Source organism: Arvicola amphibius, chromosome 6, assembly GCF_903992535.2.
Source record: "Arvicola amphibius chromosome 6, mArvAmp1.2, whole genome shotgun sequence".
Taxonomy (NCBI): domain Eukaryota; kingdom Metazoa; phylum Chordata; class Mammalia; order Rodentia; family Cricetidae; genus Arvicola; species Arvicola amphibius.
The window spans coordinates 46,533,851-46,557,317 of NC_052052.2; the positions used below are offsets into that span (position 1 = coordinate 46,533,851).

The 23,467-nt window shown below is 41.7% G+C and overlaps 1 protein-coding gene and 1 non-coding gene across 2 annotated transcripts in view; one reads left to right on the forward strand and one right to left on the reverse strand.

The window, feature by feature from the left end:
• Window positions 1–23,467, forward strand: part of Jak1 (Janus kinase 1) — a 120,095-nt gene that overhangs the window by 62,866 nt on the left and 33,762 nt on the right. Inside the window, exons 2-5 of the mRNA XM_038332442.1 lie at window positions 13,253–13,334; window positions 15,586–15,784; window positions 18,508–18,631; window positions 23,231–23,384. Coding sequence (XP_038188370.1) covers window positions 13,329–13,334; window positions 15,586–15,784; window positions 18,508–18,631; window positions 23,231–23,384 — 483 coding nt within the window. The 5' untranslated portion in view covers window positions 13,253–13,328. The remainder of the gene's footprint in view (window positions 1–13,252; window positions 13,335–15,585; window positions 15,785–18,507; window positions 18,632–23,230; window positions 23,385–23,467) is intronic.
• Window positions 20,931–21,037, reverse strand: LOC119818086. The gene has a single exon (XR_005286004.1). It is a non-coding gene; the product is annotated as a U6 spliceosomal RNA (small nuclear RNA).

Consider the following 23,467-nt stretch of genomic DNA (forward strand, 5'->3'; position numbering starts at 1 on the left):
AAACCAAAAACAAACAAAAATAACTATTTAACTTTGTCTAACCCATGTTTTTCTGATTTATTTCACTATGGATTCCTATGTCCCTTTCTCCTTTTTTTTTTTTTTTTTTTTGAGTGCTATGCCATAGAACAGTCACCATTCCACTCAGGGGCAAAAGTCCCAGAAAACATGGTTTGGGATGCTTCTTTAGTTAAGCCATTGCATGTAAATTAAGCTTGATATGGTCCCTGTCCTCATTTGTAATATAAGTAGGGTAGGATGAATTAGTCACTATTGTCTCCAATAGCTGTGACATTTTCTGACTCTGATTTAGCAACTAAACCAACTTTTAAAAAGTTTGTTTCCATATGAAAAGTTTTATCTTACTCCTTTTGTACTTAGTTTAATGCTTGCCATGTAATATCATTAATTTAGTAAATGAATAAATACATTCCTAGGGGTTCAGGACATGGGACCCCCTGTGGTTTCAGGTGGTAAAGTAAAAGTGATCTTGTCTGTGCCCTCAAGGAAATTTCCCAGGAGCCTGGGACATGCCAGGGAGACACATGGAATTGTGAATTGTGATCATCTGTGGGGATAGCTCCTGGGCAGGACCTTGGCTCCGAGTCAGGTGTAGGAATTAGAACAAAAATGGGCTGTCTTCCATGATTTTCACAAGGGTTGGCACTTAGTTAGAGTTACCATACAGCCTTCTTTTCCCTGCCGATGACATTATGATACAATACAAAGAAAAAGTTAACGTTTTTGTTTTATAGATAAGGGAGTGTCCTAAGTCAGCACACCTTCTGAGTGAAAAGCCACAGTTAGGACCCATATGTGTGATGCTAACCCAGGAGGCTCCCTGGCCTTTCGTCATCCCATTCATGTGAAAATCTGGCCTCCAGCTCATGATTGTTTCTTCAGCCTCCTTGATGGGTTTATAAGCATGAGTCACTAGATGGCTTTTCCTTTGTTTTGTTGTGCTATATCATATCAAGATGAGAGAGACATTAAGAACATTTAAATAAATATGGGAAGAAGGGAATCATGGTGAGAGTGATGGTCTGAGAGAAGGATGCTGTATATACCATTCCAGCTAGGTGGGAATGGCAGAGACTGTTCTGCTGCCACTAAGCTCCCTCTACTTCTTCCACAGCAACTTTTAGCTATGCACAAGGATGTTCTCTGTAATGATGACACCAACTTGAGGCCGCGCAACTTAGTTCTGGCCATCTAGACATCAAAAGAAATAACTGAGCCGGGCGGTGGTGGCACACGCTTTTAATTCCAGCACTTGGGAGGCAGAGGCAGGCGGATCTCTGTGAGTTCGAGACCAGCCTGCTCTACAAGAGCTAGCTCCAGGACAGGCTCTAAAGCTGCAGAGAAACCCTGTCTCGAAAAAAAACAAAACAAAACAAAACAAAAAAACAAAAAACAAACAAAAAAAAAAAAGAAATAACTGGGTGACAGCTGCTTTCCTGGAGGCTAGCTTCTGCTTTTTACCTTCTTCTTAATCCCTTATGAGATCTGTTGCCTGGAACAGGGGTGCTGCCAACTGGAATGATGAGGACAAAGACCATAGTCAAAGGACGAACCTTGTGGATGCATCATGTCTAGTCAAAGAGCTGGTCTTTTTTGAATAGGTTACCACATCAGTTGGGGACCATATTCCCCCAGTGTTTTGTGTGTACCAAAATGAACACAAAATCAATTTAATGTAGGTTGTACATTTAGATGTGCAATTTATTAGCATTAAGCATATTCACGGTGACATGTAACCATGATGACCTTTCCCTTCCCGAATTACTTTATTGTTAAGCAGTCTTCCTTTACTTCACTACTGTCCAAATCCTGTGGGTACCTCAAAACTTGGCTCTGAGTTTGACTACTCTAGATAATTAATTTAAGCAGATTTATATAATATTGGACTTATTTCATTTAGCCTACATAATTTTGTAGTATATTTGAATTTCATTTATTTTTCGTGGGTTAGTATTCCACTATATATACAATGTACTGTTTATGCTCTCATCCCTGGTTATCTGCTGATAGACACTGAGTGTGTCTACCTTTTCAAGGCTAGCTTGGCAACTTAGTGAAATCCTGTCTCAAGATAGTTAGAAAAGTTTGGTTTTTTTCTTTTTTTTGGATGGAGGGCTGAGGATGTAGCTTAGTGGTAGAGCACTTAGTGTCTAGCAAGTGTGAGGCAGGTCCTAGGTTCAATACTGACTTCCATGTCTTTTGTAGTGGTTAGAGTATTACATGCCTTCTGCAGGCCAGGTGTTTTACTAGACACATCTGTCTGTCATATGCATCTGTTACCTGTCTATCACTTACCTACCTACCATCCATTTATCTTTTACAGAATTAAAAAATGTATATAAATCTTAGTATTATCCTATGTGCAGGAAAAATGTCCAGTTGCAGAAAGTTGAAAACTCCTTGAACCTAGCTGCTAAGGTTCTTCTTGACCTGACCAAATCCACCATGCTGGTTCCCCTCAGCCTTTGTGGTCTATGTTAGCGCTGTCTGTGCTCACTGACAGCATGCCCTTTGCCTTGTTAAGGTGTGTTCCACACTTGAAATCAGTCACCTTGCCTCATTCTGAGGTACTGCCCATGGGACTATCTTACTATTTTCTATTCTTCCCATTAAGCTGCGTGCAGACTTTACATGGTGACTTTGTGTTTGTGTTATTTAAAGATGTCTAGGAGTCAGCAAGTCATTTCTCCTGCTGTATTTAGCCCAGTTAATCTTTTACATCTACCATGATGTAAATTACCTTTCACTAATTACTGAGTGTTCTTAGCAAATATCCTTTGTATTATGAAATTTATACCTTTACAAACAGGATGCTCTATGGCTGGGGTTTGTATCCTCTTCCTGCCCTGTCCCTCACCACCAGCCAAACAGCAGAAATAGTAAATGGAGTGCCCAGCCAATTGAAGGATTGTTTGTTAGACAGTGTCTTTGACAAGAGCGATAGAGGTGGGCATGCTGCAGACCTGTGCGGAGCCTCACTTCAAGGTCTCCATGAGTCTCATTAATGTGCTTTTACCTTTTTATGTGCAGAGTGGAAAGTGTTCTTTCTGATAAATGACAGCTGCATCTGGATACCTTTTCTAGTTAGTTGATAAAGAAATAATCAGTGACCTCTAATTATGATACCTCTTGCCATCCAGAATGCAGAACTAAATGACCTTCCCATATTTCCTGTTGATAGCCACACACTAGATTTTTCTCCCTTTACAATGGAAATATGGTTGAAATATGGTCAAATTTTTGACCAGATGCAAAATAAACAACTTGGAGTTTGAGCTCATTAAGTTCTGTGGAGACTGACTGGGAAGTGTGACCATAAAAGTAGAACCTGGGGCTGTGGAAATACACATGGGTAAGGGTAGGGGCAATTGGCAGACGTTAAGATGGGTCTTTGAGATGTAGTTTCTAGAGTTTTGTGCAACTATGGTATGATACTAGGAGGTAACTGTCTAGGAGGGACACTATTGAAGACTGAGTTCTCTCATGACCAGTCTCTGCCCATTTTTATTAGTCAGCTGTGAAATATATTTTCAGGCTTTAGCATTTTAACCATGTATTAGATGGAAGAAAATAGGATACCTTAGAAAATAGTGAGGGTAAGACTTTTTTGTTTGTTTGTTTCCTTTTTAAATTTTTTAATTATTTGTTTTGTTTTGTTCATTTTTATTTATTTTTTATTTGCATTGGTGTTTTGTCTGTGTGAGAGTGTTGGATCTTGGAGTTACAAACAGTTGTGAGCTGTCATGTGGGTGCTGGGAACTGAACCTGGGTCTTCTGGAAGAGCAGTCAGTGCTCTTGATTACTGAGCCATCTCTCCAGCCCCTCCCTTTTGAATTTTTGAAGCAAGATCTTAATGTGTAACTCAGGTTGACCTCAAAGCTCACTGTATAAGAGAGATCTGTTGGGGGAGGCCACTCCTTCATTCCCGGCTGCCCAGGCCCAAAATAATCACTCAGAAACTATATTATTTGCAATACTCTTTGGCCAATAGCTTAAGTGTATTTCTGGTTTACTTTTACATATTACCACGTGGCTGTGGCTTGCCAGCAAGATTCTGACATTTGTCTCCTGCTGACCCCTACATGACCCTACTCCACCTTCTTTCTCCTCCTCTATCTGCTTGGAATTCCTGCCTTGCCCTAGTCTCCTAAGCCGCTGGCCAAAACAGATTTATTCATTAACCAATAAAAGCAACACATAGACAGAAGGACCTCCCACACCAGAGATCCTCCTGCCTCTGCCTCTTGAGTGTGGAATTGCAGGTGTGAGCCACCTCACCTGACAGAAGTTTCTTTCTGTGAAGCACATGGATATTGTAAGATGTATTTCTCACTGCAGTCATAGTTCCTAAAGAGTAGATGTGAGGCTGTGCTGCAGAAAATGGGGTGGGGGTGGGCAGAAGGGTGGTCTCGACTCTACCTGCTGCTGGAGCATTGAATGTGTTCCGTATCGCACCAGTGCCATCTGCTTAGAGCTCTGCCTGCAGTTTGAGGGTGGCATTCTGGGCTACACATGTGGTTCAGTGGTTGTGTTTACTTGGATGAGTTGGTACCCTGGGCTTATCTCCAGCCTTGAAGGAAAAAAGGAGAGTCCCTGTTAATCATACATATTGATCATGATTACTCCACAGAGAAGTGCTGGAGACTCTGTAGAGAAAACTTTTTTCTCCTTTTTCTCTTACTTTTTTCATCCAAGTATATTTTGATGCAGTAGCCAAATTCCTTTAGAGCATAGAGTGAGTGTTGTTCTGTTTGGAGTTTTGCAGCACTTGGTCTCTCTGTGTTGCTTGCTTGGTCTCCCGAGTGGTCTTCCATGAGGCTGCAGGGCTGAGGGGCTCTGACTCATTTCCTTCTGGGTACTGAGCTTTTAAGGAGTTGTACAGGAAGCAGAGTCCCTACCTGGCAATGGCTTGTGACCCTTGGTGATGGTGCCAGTATGGTGGCCTTCCCCTCACATTCTCACCCTGACTTCTCAGACTGTGTTTTGTACCTGAGAATGCCAAGTGATTAAAGGTTAAAGATGTCTAGGATCCATGTAGTGAGGAGCAGACAGGCTGCGTTCCTGCTGCCCTGGCTCCTGCACGGCTACCTTTACACATGAAATATCAACACACAAACTGTATTCTTTTAAACACTGCCTGGCCCATTATTTTCAGCCTCTTACTCACATCTTGATTAACCCATATCTAATAATCTGTGTAGCACCACGAAGTGGTGTCTTACCGGGAAGTTTCTAGTTTACGTCCATCTTGGGCTGGAGCTTCATCGCGTCTGTCTCCCTGAGGAGAGGCGTAGCATCTGACTGAGCCATCTACCTCACTTCCTTCTTCCTGTTCTGTCTACTCCGCCCACCTAAGGGCTGGCCAATCAAATGAGCCAGGCAGTTTCTTTATTAGCCAATGGGAGTCTTCCATCAGATCCATATAGATGGGTTTTTGCCCCCAAAGTAATTCGTATAAATTTTAGGACACACAAATAAATTAGCATGAATTAGCAAGGAGTGTGGGGGAACGCAGGGTCACCTTCTCAATCACCAAAGTCATGGTTTCTTTCAGGCTCTGTCAAGAGCTGTGCTAGCTAGCAAGGTTCTGTGTCCTTTGTTTCATACAGTGCCAAAATTATGTTAGTGAAAAATTGTGACAATTTGTGACAACACATTTTCCCACATGCTTTACCTGTTCCTCACCCCACCTCCTTGTGTACTGTTCATTTGTATGTGCACATGTGTGTGGAGGCGGGAGGTTAACTTCAGGCATCGTTTTACCTAGGCTGGGCAGTGAACATCATGGTTTCAACTTTCTGCACTCCTACTCTGCTTAGGTTGCAGCTATGCTAGTTTTGACACGTGTGCTGGAAATCTGAAACAAGGTTCTCCTGTTTATACAGTAGACACTTTGACACCTGAGCCACCCCCTTTAAATCGAAAAGAATTTAAACCCTTGTGTAAATTTAACAAAAACTGACCTAGTGGCTGTTAAGCTTTTAATTTTAGAATAAGATTAGGAAACTCTCTAATCGTAACAATCTTGTTTTATAATTACTGCTTTACATTGGAAACAGAAACTCAGAGAAGTTAAGGAAGTACCCAGAGTCACAGAGAAAGAAGTAGGTCTGATGACTCAAACCAGTTTGGAGTGACTAGAGGACCAGACTTCTAACTGCCTCCATCCGTAGAGAGCCCCAATACTTTATCATTAGGCAGAACTTGAGTCCTGAGAGTTTAGGAGACCTGCTCAAGACCAGGCATGTCCTGGCCATTTGTCTTCCTGGACAGACTGGCACAGACTCTTTTGTACCCTTCTTCACTTCTCCATAGCGTCTGCTCTTTCCTGTCTTTCCTTTTGTGTTTGTTTCTCAGTCCTCCTGATCCAAACACCTGCTGGTACCATGCTGGTGATTTTCCTTTCTTCTGACCCTTTTCTAGAATATCACAGCCCTCCTCCACTTTCAATCTTGATTTCTCGAGTCTGGCAGCTGCTCCTCTCCCAGATGGCTTCCCAGCCCAAGCCTCACACTGTGCCTTCTTGACTGCACAGTCTCTACTGCCAGTTCTTGGCATCCTACCACATCCTCCTCCAGATGCCAAGGCCCCTGTTTGTCTTAGCAGCTGGAAATAGACCCTAAGGTTTTAGTGTGCATACTTAAGTATCTGTTCTGTTTTGTGTGGGGATTCCTTGGAGTTTGTATCTTTTCCAGAAAGGAACAAAATGCCAGCAAGGACACTGGACAAGGAATTGTGCCACTCACTGGCAATTGATCATGAGACTGTCCTAAGTCAGGTCTTTTCATCTGTGGAAGGGACTATGAATCCTGAATGTGGTCAGACATTTGAAAGCCCCTTTTAGGGACAAAATAAAAGCCAGGTTTCATTGTCATGGTGCAGGTGCTTCTCAAGTCCTTTAGATGGATGTTTAAGCAGCCCGACTGAAAGGAAGACAGGTGCCTGTGTCCTGCCTGTCATCTCTTCCACCCCTGTTTTAAAGACAAGACCTCATTATGTTGTTCAGGCTAGCTGGGGATTTGCTCTGAAGCTCTGGCTGGCTTCAACTTCATGACCCTTATGCCTCTTTTTCCTACATGGTGGGATGATGGACTGCGCTGCCAAGCCTGGCCTGACTTTCCCTTCTGAGAATCCACTTTTGCCACCATATTTTTGACTCTAAGAAAGGCAGTGGAGATGGCTTCACTAAATCTTATCATGGCCTCTTTAATAACATTATAGATACATTAATGGTAATTAGTTTAAAAGAACAAAAAGTAAAGCAGAATTGAACTGCCCAGTATCTTGGTACAGTGTGGCTTTTAGGAAGACACTTACTGACTTTAATTAAACAGAGTACTGCTTGCTCTGGTCAGAGACCTCCTCTTGGCTAAAGCAGCTCTTTGGGAACAAGGCAGAGTCTGACCCATTGACTTGTCATCGATCATTTTGCTCATCCCTAGAAATTTATTGTAAATGAAGCAGCATTTACTGTTGTGGGGTATTCCCGGAATTGCTGCTATAGTTAGAAGTGAGTGATTTTGTGTGACAGGAATGGCATATAGAAAAGCTGTAATTCTGACTTGCTGACAGGAAAAAAATGCATTTTTGTGTTTATATTATGTCATTCTTTTGGCTGGAGTCCAGCAGCTTTACAGTATCTTGCAGTGCTCTCAGCTGAATGTTCCCAGGTCACAGCAAAGTGCTGGGGTCTCGGGAGAGACAGTCTGTGATGCTACTGGTGGGAGGCACTTGTCGGTACGACTAGAGGACAGCAGATGGTTTTCCTGACTGTATGAGACCTTAAAAAGTTGCATGGAACCAAATCAAAGACCCGGATAGCAATCCACACACCTACGAACACCTGATTTTTGACAGAGAAGCAAAAAAATATAAAATAGGAAAAATCATATTTAAAAAATGGTGCTGGCATAACTGGATATCAGCATATAGAAGAATGAAAATAGATCCATATCTATCACTGCACACAAAACTCACGTCCAAATGGGTCAAAGACCCATTAAACTAACCACACTGAACCTCATAGAAGAGAAAGTGGGAAGTACACTTGAACACATTGGCACAGGAGACCAGTTCCTAAAAATAACCCCAGTAGCACAGACACTGAGAGGTACAATTAGTAAATGGGACCTCCTGAAACTGAAAAGCTTCTGTAAAGCAAAGGACACAGTCAACAAGACAAAACGGCAGCCTACAGAATGGGAAAAGATCTTCACTAACCCCAATCAGACAGAGATTTGATCTTCAAAATATACAAAGAACTCAAGAAATCAGTCATCAAAAGAACAAATAATCCAATAAAAAATGGAGTACAGGCCTAAACAGAGAACTCTCAACAGAGGAATCTAAAATGTCTGAAAGATACTAAGGAAATACTCAGTATCCTTAGTCTTCAGAGAAATGCAAATCAAAACAACTCTGAGATTCCATCTTATACCTGTAAGAATGGCCAAGATCAAAAACACTGATGACAACTTATGTTAGAGAGGATGTGGGATAAAGGGAATACTCCTTCATTGCTGGTGGGTGCAAGCTGGTACAACTCCTTTGGATATCAGTATGGCAATTTGTCAAAAAATTAGGATACAACCTTCCTCAAGACCCAGCAATACCACTTTTGGGCATATACCCAAAGGATGCTCAATCATACCACAAGGACATATGCTCAACTATGATCATAGCAATACGATTTTTAGGTATATACCCAAAGGATGCTCAATTGTACCACAAGGACATGTGCTCAGCTCTGTTCATAGCAGCATTGTTTGTCATAGCCAGAACCTGGAAACAACCTAAATGCCCCTCGACTGAAGAATGGATAAGGAAAATATGATGCATTTACACAATGGAGTACTACACAGCCGAAAAAACATAATTACATCTTGAAATTTGTGGGCAAATGGATGGATCTAGAGAACATTATATTGAGTGAGGTAACTGAGACCCAGAAAGATCATATGTATTCACTTATAAGTATCTTTTAGACATAAAGCACAGAAAACCAGCCTACAATTCACAATCCCAGAGAACCTAGACAACAAAGAGGACCCTAAGAGAGACATACATGGATCTAATGTACATGGGATGTAGGAAAAGACAAGATCTCCTGAGCATGGGGACCATGGAAGAAGGTTGAAGAGGAGGGGAGAGGAAAGGAGGGGAGCAGAGAAAAATGCATAGTTCAATAAAAATCAATAATAAAAAAAGAAAGTTCTGTGTTCAGGAAAGGTAGGCTTGTGCTGAATCACTGGAACACTGCTTTTCCCACTCCAGGGTGGCAGGGGTTGCTGTGACTGTGGGCTGGAGCACAGCCAGAGTGGGCAGTTTAAAGGCTTTGCTGCTCTTGTTTGTTTTGAGATAGGGTATTGCTGTGCAGACCAGGTTGATCTCAAACTCACTTTGTAGCCTAGGCTGGTCTGGAATTTGTAATCCTCTGAGCCTCCTGGGGGCTGGATTGTAGGTCCTCACCACCACACCTGGTTTAATGGCTTCCTTTCTGACAATTTTAAAAGCTTCCTAATGAGATCAGTGTCCTGGGTGATGTTAGATGGAAAACTACTAAAGAGCCAGAGGAAATGGGGGTAATGGTCACTGTAGGCCAGTCTTTGTGGAAAGAATAAGGCCCTCCAATCAAGAGTCCCACATTTGGACTCCCGTCACTCACACAGATTAGTCCAACACAGCTCAGATTGAAGTGCCAGTGGTTTTCTCTGTCACAAACCGTGAAGATGCCTTGTGCATTCTGGGCTCCTCCTTGGCTGGAACTGTATCCCATTACTGTAATCAGATGAGCAGAAATTACAGTCCACATGCAAGGCCTTCCTGAGAATGGGAGTCTGTTGGATGCTTTATTTGTGGTATTTAGCTTTTGCCAGTCTGTGAGATAAATGCTATTTTATCTCCCTACTTTCACTGGGAATATTGAGATTCAGGGTTGTTAAGTAATTTCCCTGGGAAGCCAGATTCAAGTTCAAGTCAGTAGGACTCCAGCCTTTGTATTAACCTTCAGCAGACTGAACTGCGGCATGGAACCAGGCCTCTGCTTACTCTGTGGCTCTTCCCGGCAGGTTCCCAGGACAGAGTACTCAAAATTATAAGGTTTTCTTTTCCTTTTCTCTGAGCTTTTCAACATTTTATCAGTACTTTGTGCTTCAGAAAGGTTTTGATTTCTCAAAATAATTCATTGTGGGCTTAGTGGTGGTGGCACATACCTTTAATCCCAGCATTTGGGAGGCAGAGGTAGGTGGATCTCTGTGAGTTTGAGGCCAACCTGGTCTACAAAGTTTCAGGACAGGCTCCAAAGCTACAGAGAAACCAAACCAAACAAAACAGAAACAAACAAACAAAAAAAAACAACCAACCAAACAAACAAAAAACAATACAATACAATAAATAAAATGAAATAAATTCATTGTAGGTAAGATAGTACCTTTTTGATTTGAAACTCAGTATGTAGAACAGGCTAGACTCTAACTCAAAGACTTCTGCTTTTGCCTCCAAAGTTCTAGGCTTAAAAAGCATGGCACCTGGCAAGACGGTGTCTTTGGTGAAAATAATGGTGAAAATGGTGAAAGTACATGCATTGTTTTATTTAGATTCTTATCTTTGATTCGAGCCATCACTTAGTCTTTTTGCTGCACAGTCTGCCAGTGTCTTTGTCTCAGACACTCACACTCTGATGCAGGCATTCTGGAGCTTTAGAACTGTGTTAGTTCAGTTTCTGTTTTGCCCTCTATCTAAAGTTTAATCATCTGTTTATCCCTTACATAAACACCAATACTTTAGGAGCTGTCTGGATCATCATGTAGAAATTTCTGAGTTGGCTATGTTTTGACTCACAAGCTGTTTTGTTTGTTTTACTTGTCCATCAGTCAGAAACTATCAGAGGTGCTTACCACTTACAGAAGACTATAATAAAGAATTTGAGAAATCTGTAGACTTCTCTTATTTTTCTCCTGCATAAACCAGCACCTAAAGACTTGGGCCACACAGTAACCTTTTCTCACTGAATAAAGGCTATTTTTTTAAATCGTTGCCAGTATAATAAGGGGAAAGAGTTCACTGCTTTAATCCAGACACTATGGGTTGTTCTTCTTTATTGTTCCTGTTTTCTAAGCTATTTAACATTCACTTGAAATGCCCTGTGAAGTGTGTCTTCTAAAGGCTGTTTCATGATTCCTGCTGGTCTGTGCTGCTGGTACTGAAGAGTTTGTTGTATAGTAAGAAACTTGACTTGGTTTCCAAAACCAAAGTCCTCTTGTGGGACTCCTAACAGTGGGAACAGGTTTGTCTCTGACTCTTTTAGAGGTTTTTGGGACCCTACTCCTCATATTAGGTCACTCTGTCCAGCGTTAATACATGTGGAGGTTCTTAGTCTTACTGCAATTGATATGCCATGTTTTGTTGATATTCATGGGAGACCTGCCCTTTCCTAAACAGAAATGGAGGAGGAGCAGATTGGGGGGTGGATGGGAATAGAGTAGGAGGTAGAGGAGGAGCAGAGGGAGGGGAAACTGGGACCAGGATGTATAATTAATATGTAAATAAATTTATTAAAAAAATAAACATCTTTAAGTACTATAAAGGATTATACAGTAGCTTCCATGGAAAGAACCTAGGCCTAGTGGAACTAGTAAAATCTCTTCTGCTCTTTTAAAGTATGACCCTTTCCTGGTTTGGGGCAAGGTTCTTTGTGTTTGAAAGTAGAGTTCCTCATCAGGATTGTTTGTCCTTGATAAAGGCATGTAGCCGTGTTCTTAGCAAGTTTGCCCTTGCCTGGTGTGAGAAGGAATAGTATAGGTTTTCACTCCGGGACCTTTGCACATGCTGATGCGTTTGCTCACACTGTTTGCAACTGTTGGCATTTGTACCTTCCTCCCTCTCACTCCCTGCACATCTGTTCCATCTCAGGTATGTGTGACTGCCTCCCTGAGCCTCAGGCTCTATCATACTCCCAGTCTATACTGTCAGTCTCGGTTTCTCTTCCTGGTTCTGCTGTTTCTGCAGGCTATAAGCTCCATGTGAGCAGGGACCACTTTGCTCTTTTCCTCAGCTAGTTCTTTTTCTAATGTGGAGAGCCAGGCAAAGTGAATGGGAAACATCTAAACATGGCTTTTGAAGTTGCACTTCTGCACAAAGCACAGCATTATTATTTAGTTATTTTCTAATGACTGTTGTCATGAGATTGTGTGTCTACTACTCATAAGCAGTTGTCATTCATTCTTATTTATTTTAAATTGAAGGCAAAATGATTTGTTATCTGAGTGTTTTTTAAGGTATTTGTATCCCAGTTACCAAACCAAAGTTGTCACATCAAAATTCATACTCATATTTCCTGTCTGGCCTATTGTTACTACTTTTTACAAATGTTTTAAAAACATTTTCAGTGTATTTAATATATTTGCTTGAGTGCATATTTGAGCATTGTGTGTTTCCCTTGGATCTCAGAATAGGGTGTCAGGTCCCCAGGAACTGGAGTTATGGATGCTAGTATGACACATGTGGGTGCTGAGAACTGAACCTAGGTCCCCTGCAAGAACAAATACTCCTAACCACTGAACTAGCTCTCCAGCTCCCACCATCATTACGTCTACTACAGTCCCAACCATTGCAGAAAGGGTTTTCTCTTACTATTTCTAGCCTGTCACCAAATGAGTGAGAGGAGCTTAAGAGGTCCTGTGGTACTCTTGCTTTTGAGTTTTTATTCATGCTGTGTCCCATAGTAATGATGTAAGATGATGGGGATGGTTGCCAGCCCATTCCACCTCTTGCTTCCTAGTTCATCTCTGCTGCCATGTACTGTCCAGGGCTATACTTTTCTTCAAGAAGATTCTGATAAAATGTGTTCAATAATAATGAGAAACCAAATTTGAATCCATAAGTTGGTAACTGTTTGTTGCCAAAAACACTTTGTAGGGATGAACACCTTTGGGCATCTGAACTGTCAGTCATAGGGTCAGGAGAGAGGTATTGATAGCTGTTCTTAGGACAGGATACTCTACACCAGGCAGCAAAAGTTTTGGCTTCTTTTCTTGGAACAATGAAACATCTTTGATTTTTATACCCTATGTTGTCTTTTCCTTCTTAAGGTCTCTTTCAATTGGTTCCTATCCTTTTCCTCCAAATGCATTTTCCTTCCTATGTAGGTTTTGCTGTTTCCTTAATGAAAGTATCCTCTTATTTTCAAACCTAATTATCTCCGAGTTGATTGATTGATATTTTTTGTCTCTAGATCAGCTCCGAATGGGCTTTGGAAAGTAAAGAAGAAAATCCAGTTTGCTTTTCGGGGACATTGGACAACCGAATAAATGCAGGTATACACATTTACCTTCTGGTTATTTTCTTTTGAGTCAGGGCCTCACTTTGTAGCCCAGACTGGTTGTGAACTTGAGGAGGACCTGCCTCAGCCTACCCAGTGTTGGGATTATGTGTGTACAATTGCACTAAACTGATCTTCAGACTATAGGATTGGCTATACTCTGTCCTCCAATTACAAAAAGGAAATCTGTCTATTATTCATTCACAGTATTGTATATGCTGGCTTAAACGGTCCCTGCACACCAGAAGCTCCAGGAAGTAAAGTTAAAGTTGTCTGTAACCTCTCCTGAATAGCCCCTACTGTTAACAGTTTATTGTCTGTTTTTCTGGGTGCATTACCCAGAGGAGCCTAATGAACCTGTTAGGTTTTTTCACTTTGGGTGAGGTGAAGTAGCTATGTGTCTACATTTTCAGCAGCTGAGGAGATACCTGTGCAGTGGGCCCTCTCCTGTCAGAGGTTGTCAGCGGGCCAAGCCTTGTAAATGGACAGTTTTGTGTGGTACCTAATTGTTTCTTTAGAGTTAAAGAGCAAGTGTCTTTGAATTTTTCTTCTTTTGTGTCTGCAAAGAATCTCTAAGGCAAAGGTTTTTGTTTGTTTGTTTGTTTTGTCTCACGTTGTGAAGCAGACTTAAAATACTGTTGGCTTCTATCTTGGTTTTTCAGTGCAATTATGTTAGGGTCTAAGTGCTGGGCCTTTGTCTGCTTATCTGAAGTGCAAGGCCAGCCATTAGCTTAGTCTTTCAGCCTGATTTCTAGTAGATTCTGGTTTTTAAATTTATTTTGGATATTATAAATTTAAAATTGAATGCCTTTGATTTGTAACAGTGAGACCTATTTAAATTTTCTTACTTCCTATTATCATGACAGCTAATAGACCAAGTAAATGGATTTCGTGCTGAGGGTTTTTCCTGTTTGGGACATCTTGTATCCTCTCCCAAGTGCCCACTGTATGCAAATCTCTGTGCTTCTTACTGGGTATACAAAGACGAGTACATCTCTATGCTCAGGGAATTCACAGCAGACAGGTGCATGCATACGATGACCATAATACCTTGTGACTAGTGTGGTAAGTTTAGTAACACAGGCGAGATGGCCTCCAGCATAAGGGTACAACTGGACTCAGTGAAGGCTTCTTGGAGAAAGTGCTAGTCTGGACTGGTTCTGAAGAAGAATGAACTTTGCCATGAAAGCTAAGAGGTGAGTATATTTCAGTGGAGCAGTCAGCATTCGTGAAGACCTCACAGGGAGTGGAATGGGTGGGAGTGGGGAGACAGGGATACCCAGTGGCCTGAGTTTTAAGCAGCTAGAAGTGAGAGGAGAGGAGTTGATGGGACCAGTTAACCAGGAGATAAAGAGCTGTTTCAGTTTGAGAGTAGTCTGCAGATAATGGGCAACAAGTAGAGGATCTGATCTCTCTTACAGAGATAATACTTGGAAACTCAAGCAAAGCTTAGATTGGCAGGCAGGAAGGAAATAGTTTGAGGACAGGAAAATGGTTGGGAGGTCATTGGTGTTGGGCAAGGGCTAAAGGATATGTGGGGTTCCCCTTGCTCTTTTTCTCCTTTGGCCTTGCCCTGGGCTCAGTGCCTGGGACTCCTTTGGTCCTGCACCACTTGTTTTGAAGGCCCTGTGAGTGATTTTCTTACCAAAGAATTTATTCGTGTTTCTTGCCCTGTGTGAGATATCTGTCCTCCTGCTTCCCTCAGGTGATAGAGACCTGTCCCCTATCTTTCATGGCCCCTCCGTGTGATTTATAAGAGTACATAGTAGTAGTCACTTTGTATACCCGGCCTCAGATGAGCACAGATTCAGCATGGCTCATGTTTTCACCAAGCCTGCTGTTCTGTAGGGATAGACATGAAATGGAAAGACTATGATTCTTTCTGTAGGTTATTTAGAAGTTCTGTGATCTCAGCAGGGGCAGCAATATTCTAATTAATCATCAGTCTTTTAACACTATTGATTCCAGATGAGAGCTTAGTTTTTAGCTACAACTAGTATGCTAATAGAGAAAACATCCAGATCATGTCTAAGATTATTGTTTGTTGTGAATATAGTCTGATTGCTTAGTTATCATGCATAATTTATCATTTCTGTGGTTTCATCTCTTGTAATCCCTGACCTAGTTGGTATTCAGGATGGAAAAGGGGTAGCAGTTCTCGTCCAGCACCACAGATACCTGCTTGCTTTCCTTCATAGCAAACAGCACATGGAATGACTCCATCGTCTTCCTTTCCTCCCCTGCAGTATCTAAATATAAAAGAGGACTGCAGTGCCATGGCGTTCTGTGCTAAAATGAGGAGCTTCAAGAAGACTGAGGTGAAGCAGGTGGTCCCTGAGCCAGGAGTGGAAGTGACCTTCTATCTGTTGGATAGGGAGCCACTCCGCCTGGGCAATGGAGAGTACACCGCAGAGGAGCTGTGCATCAGGGCTGCCCAGGAGTGCAGTGAGTACTGGCTACAGGGCTGGGAGGCTGCAGTGTTACACTATCTATAAGCACACGTGGACTTTTATTTCTGCTGAGAACAAGGTGTGCGTTCTGGAAGCCAGGGTTCTGTCTTATTTCCGAATCCTGGATTTTACTTCTCACTGAAACATGAAGTATTTCTTCTTTATCATTAATGAGCTAGCTATAGAATACCAAGGAATGACCCTAACCTTCTGTGAGGCTCAGTCTTGGAGGCAGGCTCATTCGATAGTTCAGGCTGTTCTAGAACTCAGTACATAGCCCAGGCTGGCCTCAAAGCTGTATTTCTTCTGACACCCAAGTGGTTGCTAGAATCGCAGGCATTCAACCATCACTTCCAACCAAAGCTCAATTATCTTTTCTTCAACATCTCTGTAATTTGAATAACATCAGCACTAGTTGAGGCACTGTGTAAAGCACCCAGTACAAGTGTGAAAGTAAAATTAGTAGTACTGTTCCCTAATGTAGTTGTCATTATTCTGACTCCTTAAGTTTAAAGCCTATCATTCTGCTATCTGGGTCTGTTCTCCCATGGGTGCTGGTTGAACTGAGAATCTTAGGGTTGCCTTCTGGCTTGGTCATACTAGATTGTGAAAAGGACAATAAGGCTGTTCATCTCTTTATAAAAGTAAGATTTATTTGCAAAAATACATATATATGAAAATGCTATGGTGAGGCCCTTGTATGCTAATGTGAAACTTAATAAATTTTGTTTTACTTAGAGCTAGCCTGTTACCTTGCTAGGGTGAGAAAACAGAACACCTAACAAAATATTCTCCATTCATAATCTTTTCAACATGGAGATGCATACTGTTTGCATACCTAATTTTAGATGGAAAGTGAGACCATAAAACTATAGAAACAGCCACATATCTCACCTACTTAATTTACTGTCATTCACTGGAATAAGCACTTAAAACAGATTTTATAGTTGTAAATTGTATTCCAATAAAGCTGCTTAGAATTGTAGTATCTCTATTTCTTTTTTTTTTTTTTTTTTTTTTTTTTTTTTTTTTTTTTTTTTTTTTTTTTTTTTTTTTTTTTTTTTTTTTTTTGGTTTTTCGAGACAGGGTTTCCCTGTAGTTTCTAGAGCCTGTCCTGGAACTAGCTCTTGTAGACCAGGCTGGCCTCGAACTCAGAGATCCGCCTGCCTCTGCCTCCCGAGTGCTGGGATTAAAGGTGTGCGCCACCACCGCCCGGCTTGTAGTATCTCTATTTATGGTGATGAAGTAACTTGCAGTGATATTGTAGAGTCTGGTCCATTCCATACCTGTGTCCTTTGCTTTGAGAGCAACATTGTGGGGATGTTGTAGCTAGTTTAAGATCTTGTTAGTAATGCAGCTTGTCTGGAGGCCCCATTTACTTGCCTAAAGGGCTTTATACACCAGAACACCAACAAAAGGGGGAAAGGCTTATGCTATGGGAAAGAATATGTTGGCTCTTGTCTCCAAAGGAAGATGTGCTTGGAAGTAACTAAAGGGAAGACTTTCCTCTTAGTTTCTTTTTTTACACACACACACACACACACGCACGCACGCACGCACGCACGCACGCACGCTCACATGTGGAGATCAGAAGACAATTTGCAAGAGTTGGTTCTCTCCTTCAACCATGTGGGTTCCAGGGATTGAACTAAGGTCATCTGGCTTGTGGCAAGTGACTTTACCTGCTGAGCTATCTTGCCAGTCCACACTTTTTTTTTGAGGGGCACAGATCGAAGTGATGGAAGAGGACTTTGAGATGCCCAGGAGCCTGTAACTTCTCAACCCAGGGTCCACACTGGAAAGAGGCTGTGAGGGTCAGGAACGCCTTGGTAATACCACTGTTGTTTCAGGAGAAGCACTCTTTTTATGAGGGCAGGAGTGGAGATGTTAATTTGTTTACATCTTAACTTGAGATCTGGCTAAAACTAAAGATAACAGTGGCAACTGGGCATTGACACTCATATTCCTTCATTCTTCTGTTTGGATACATGTGTGCTATCTCCTGATGGGTTCAGAAACAAGGCACTTCCTAATCTGACTTTCTCACCGTGCTGGCTGTTTTTAAAAGAGCAAGTAGTGGAGTGAGAAGGCACAACACTATTTTTGCCAGCTTTGTTAAGGGATCTTCTTGCTAGTTAATGCTAATAAATACATTTATGATATTGTAAAGAGTTACTTAAGTATATTTAATTATTAATAATAATACATTTTAATCACTGACAAAATCACTTTGTTTATCCTAATATGTAGTTTGTATGGTAGCCAGGAACTTATTTGTGTCAGTGTCAGAATTGCTAAAACAAATTATAGGATGCAGATTGACGAATTCCTACATTTCTCAGATATTTCTTCCTTGCTGTGATTTAAAAAGGTGCACATTAGGTAGACTTTGTCTACCTCTGAGATAGCCCCTTTTATTATTTTAATCAGAATTTGGTAAGACCCTTATATTGAGAAATGTCACCAAATTTTATTTTTAAATTGCTTTAATTTGGTTGGCGAGTGGCCACAGTACATTCTCCTGAGGAACTGTGGTTCTTGATTAGTATGAAGAAAAATCCCTAAGTGGACATAGTTGAGAGTTACATCTGCCCTGAGAGGATGAGGTGGCCTAGATTGTTTCTGGATAAGAGAATTCCTTATCTTTGCATATGCTGGTCTTTGGAGAAAGGTGACCAATGTATGTGCCTACATCTTTCTGGTGTACTTTCTCCCCAGACATTTCTCCTCTCTGTCACAACCTCTTCGCCCTGTATGACGAGAGCGCCAAGCTCTGGTATGCTCCGAACCGCATCATCACTGTGGATGACAAGATGTCTCTCCGGCTTCATTACCGAATGAGGTACAGTACACAGAGCTGGTGTCAGCGGGTTTCTTCATGTTGCCTGGGCTAATGTTTGGCCAGAAGCCCATTGTAGTTTGTAACTTCTGTATTTGCTTGGTATGAGAGGGACATCTTCCATTTTGGAGTGATTTAAGGTGAATTTGATTACCTCTGCCACATTGTCTAAAATATTTGGATAGAATCCAAGCCCTCTAGGAAAGTGTTTCACATAGTGAATCATGGTTATAAGTTTAACATAGTGGGTTATAACCAGAACTTGAAAAAAAAATAGAGGGAAAGAAAGAAGAAATAAATATATCCTTAAGCACATTGTATTTTAAAACTTGTGAGGTATGTAATATGTATACACACACTAAGAGAAGTTATAAAATATATTTCCTACTAAAGGTCGTGGCTAAGAAACATTCCGTATACCACCTGAGGAGGTGACAGAAATAAATTCTCAGTACTCTCCGGGAGCGATGGATGATGCTATGGTCCTCTTGAGGACTCTTGACTCTTGTTGGTTTTATGCTTTTTGTTCTGATGAACCTCATTTGACTTTTCCTCATGCCACGAATTTTGTTAAATGTCCCAAGGTCTTATAGGCCATTGGTGCCTTTATTAGTGCAGACTGTTTCCTTTGTCAGTGTATCCAGGCGCCACTGTGGATCCGAAAGTGTTTTAGATAGCAGTGAAGTACAAGTTAACCATGGTTAGCCTTGAAACTTATTCGTAGCCCAGGCCCTTTTTGAAAAGGATCTTGATTTTTATCCATCTGGTTAAATCAGTAGATTAGCTCAGATGCTAAGAAAATATTAAGCCACGCTGGAAGCACCTTCTAGAATCTTAGGGACCTCTATAATACCCCAGCTGCTACCTCCTTTGCATTTTGGTTGTGAGGTAACATTCCAGTATGGGAGGCTGAATTCTCTTCTGATGCTCACCTAAGTTCTCTCACCTTGTGGAGAGCTGTGTGCCTCTTACTTCAAATTTAGGGTACTCTTTGCCCCCCCAGCTGAGCCTTCTCACTGTACTTTGATTTGTTTTTCTCACTCTGATCTTCCCACAGCCAGGGGTCTGGTTCTGTGATCAAAACTGGAGATAGGCCTTCAGCTGGAAATCTAGACAGGAACATGTTCTTCAGTTCTGATTCTTTTCTGGTAGGCATACAGACTTAGGTCAGAGTCCAGTATGGCAGTATGTGGCATTTACAAGAAACCTGAGCTTGCCTGACTATGCTCTCCCATTTTTCCATTGGGAAGACAGGTTGCGTTTACCTGTCCCCTTTGTGTTAGCTGCCAGGAAGTGCACAGAGGCTTCAGTTCTGTCACCTCGACTTATACCTGCCAGTGTGCTTCAACAGGATATTGCCTTGTTACCACAGTCTCTTTGAAGTTGGAAAAAAGATACCACCCTAAACTCAAACATTTGCATTAGAACAGTCTACAAAGAGCTTGACCACTGCTGATCTAACCACTGAAGAAGATGCAGCAAGAAACAAGTGCTGGCGACTGTTTCAGTGGCATCCCGGGTCTATTTTAGGAAATATTCTTGCATTTTAATTGTGGTTTTCTGTTTTTACTTAATGATTTGATAGTTATTTATGATATGTGTTAATATAAGGCATTCATATTCTTTGTTTTCAAAAACCCTTATAAGTGAAAATCATTGACTTCAATAAAATTCTGTAGATAATTAAAAAAACTTTCATTAGTTGGTGTTTAAGTGTAAACTTAGAATGTGTAGCCATCTCTAGTATTGTTTCTCAGGAATTTTTTTTTTTTTTTTTTTTTTTTTTTTTTTTTTTTTTTTTTTTTTTTTTTTTTTTTTTTTTTTTTTGCTTAAGACAGGGTAGCTCTGACTACCCTGGAACTCACTTTGTAGTCTAGGCTGGCCTTGAACTCAGAGATCCTCCTGCCTCTGCCTCCCAAGTGCTGGGATTAAAGGTTGTACCACCACCATCTGGCAAAGAACTTTCAAGCTGTATCTGGCTAATCATTCTGAAAAGGAGCATGGGCTATAAGAACACTGTACTTACTCCCCACCCTGTTTTAACTGTTACTGTGTTATCAGGATTTATGTATGATGAGTTCAGTAAGCTGCTTGGTAATTTTTTTTAATTTTATAGTAAATTGATAATTTTGGGAATTTTGTAGTTTTACTGGAGTTGGCCCAGTCAATAAAATGCTTGTGAGGGCCTGAGTTTGGATCCCCACACAGCACCTACATAAAAAACCAGGCATAGTGACATGTTCTTGTTTCTAGTCTTATTATTAATTAGAAAGTTGTTAATATTGGTAATCATCTTTTATTTTTAAGTATGGAACACTCCACAGATTTGCATGCCATGCCTGCACTGGGTCTATGCTAATATTTTCTGTATTGTTCCAGTTTTAGTATTTGTGCTGATAAATTGAGCACCACTTTGTTTTTCCCCAGTGGCATCTTGCCAAATTGCCTAGGCTGGCCTTGAATTTGCAGTCTTCCTGCAGAAGCCCCCCAAATACTGGAATTGTGAGCATACAGAACTGTACCTTGCTTACCAATTTAAACATATTTGGTCCTAGATGAAGGGTTGGATTGGTTCAGGGAGTATCTGTCCTCAGTGTTCCTCTCAGGAAGCTTGCAGGGAATCTGCCATGTTGAACATAATGCTTGTGGGCCTATCGTGGTTTTTATCTACCACTGGGCAGAATTTACCTGGCCCGTATGCTCTTCATTTGGAGCCTGGGTTGCAGGCCAGGTGATTCACTCCTTACTTGGTGCTTATAGAGTGTGGCGCCTCACTGACTCCTCTCTGCTGTGCCCTGTCCCTCCTGTGAAGAGTACTGTAAGGCCTGGGCCCGCAGAAGCATTCACCACTACACTGGCGGATCCTTCTGTGCTCTTACTGTAACAAAAATCTGGTGTCCTAGAACATATATGGAAACCAAGGGGATAATCTCTCATCTGCTTTGGTGACCTGGTGTAGTTTGTGCAGATTGTGGTTTTTTTTGTATGCAACACTAAAGCTCATAGTCTTCCAGTTCCTTTCATGATCTACAGAGATTATGAGCTGTGCACAACCACCAAAAGCTACAAAATACTGATTTTTACCTTTAAAGTAATATATCCATCCTTTCCATGTTGATTTCTACTCCTTGAGTTTGTTCATCATTTGCTGTTTATCTGTCAAGCACATATATAGCACCTGCTATAGTATAGGTTCTGGGATTTGGTACTGAGCAAGACAGCTGTGGCCTCTGCTGCCAGGGAGCTCTCATTTTGTCCACAGTGTTTCTAGATGTACCTGCTTGTTTCTTGGCCAATTCAGCTCTTGTTCTTTCAGAACCATCTTGTCTCCTCCATGTACCTGCTGGTAGTCTGTGTTCTAGAGCGAGGAATGTTTAACCTGTAGCCTGCAGGGTGTGTGCATTCCAGGATAACTTTTTATTCTGGACAAGTTATCTATTAAACATGGGATTAACTGCTCACAGTATCATCAGGAGTCCATGAAATGTTTGCATTTTATTGAAAATCACAAATAACTGAGTTGTAAAATGTAGCTCTTAGCAGATATTTATAGAGGAAAAGAGAAGTATGTGGGGACTATGAAAGCTGCAGTTTAGTTCTGCTTATGACACGTGTTCCACTTCCTGTTGTTTTGTATTATTGTGGGGCAGGGAACTCACAAAGGGCAGAGACTACGCCTGAGAGTCCTCTGTATCCTGTTCTGGCTTTTTTTTTTTTTTTTTTTTTGGTCTGACTAAGAGGAGCTCTCTCGGGTAGGAGTTTTTGCTTCTCAGTGACATGGTTTTCTATCAACCTATTGGCCTATTTGAGAGAGCCCTAAACAGCTGAGTCTGGAGACATCTGGGCAAGAGTAGCTCAGTCACTCTCCCACAGCTCAGAACTGTTTCCCCAACAGGTAACAGGCCAAAGTGGTAGTGAGTCAGGCTTGGAGTGTTTAGGTTACTTTGCTCCAGTGAACTTCAGTTTTCCTCATCTGCACAAGGAAGCAATGAAGTCTCCCTGGGGGTATTGCTCTGAAGATTAGGTGGTATAGAGGTACAAAGTGCTGTTCACTTCCATCATGTTACCGCAGCTGCTGTTTTCGTATTTCTCTTTTGAAGCCTTGCTCGTTGTAAAATACATCCCCAATTTAATAACAGCCATCTGGGACCTAAGAAACACTGCCATGTTAGTGTTGATTGTAGATAGGACAGAACTTGATTTCAGAAATGGTATGACCAAGAATGGAAAGGTCTTAGGTTGAGGCAGGACAGCCAAGCAGGACTAGAGCTGTGAGGTAGCAGCTAGTTGTAGCCAGCAAGTGTGTTTACCTAGGGAGGTATGATCAGAGTTAGCAGGTGTAAGAAGAGCTGTCCTGTGATTACCAGGACATTGTCCTCCGGACCCAGAGGAGGTGTTGGAGGTGCATTGTGGCAGTGCACTTGGAAGAGTGAGAAGGGTTTTGGCTCAGGGTGATGAGGGTTCTAGATGCAAGCAAGGGTGTGTACATTTCAAGTTCCTCAGTTCAGCTTCAGCGTGGGCCGCCCTGGGTAGACACCTCTCTCAGGCCAGCAGTCCAGGGAATCTTCTGCCACAGTTGACATTGTTCTTGCTCTCTTATAGATTCTATTTTACAAACTGGCATGGAACCAATGACAATGAACAGTCTGTATGGCGACATTCTCCAAAGAAGCAAAAAAATGGATATGAGAAGAAAAAGGTTCCAGAAGCGACCCCACTCCTTGATGCCAGTTCACTGGAGTATTTGTTTGCGCAGGTAGGAAGGTTGAGCCAGGAGGCCTGCAGTTTGTGGGGAGAGTGAGGCCAGGTGGGGCTCAGAGTCCCTGTGCAGCTGTACTT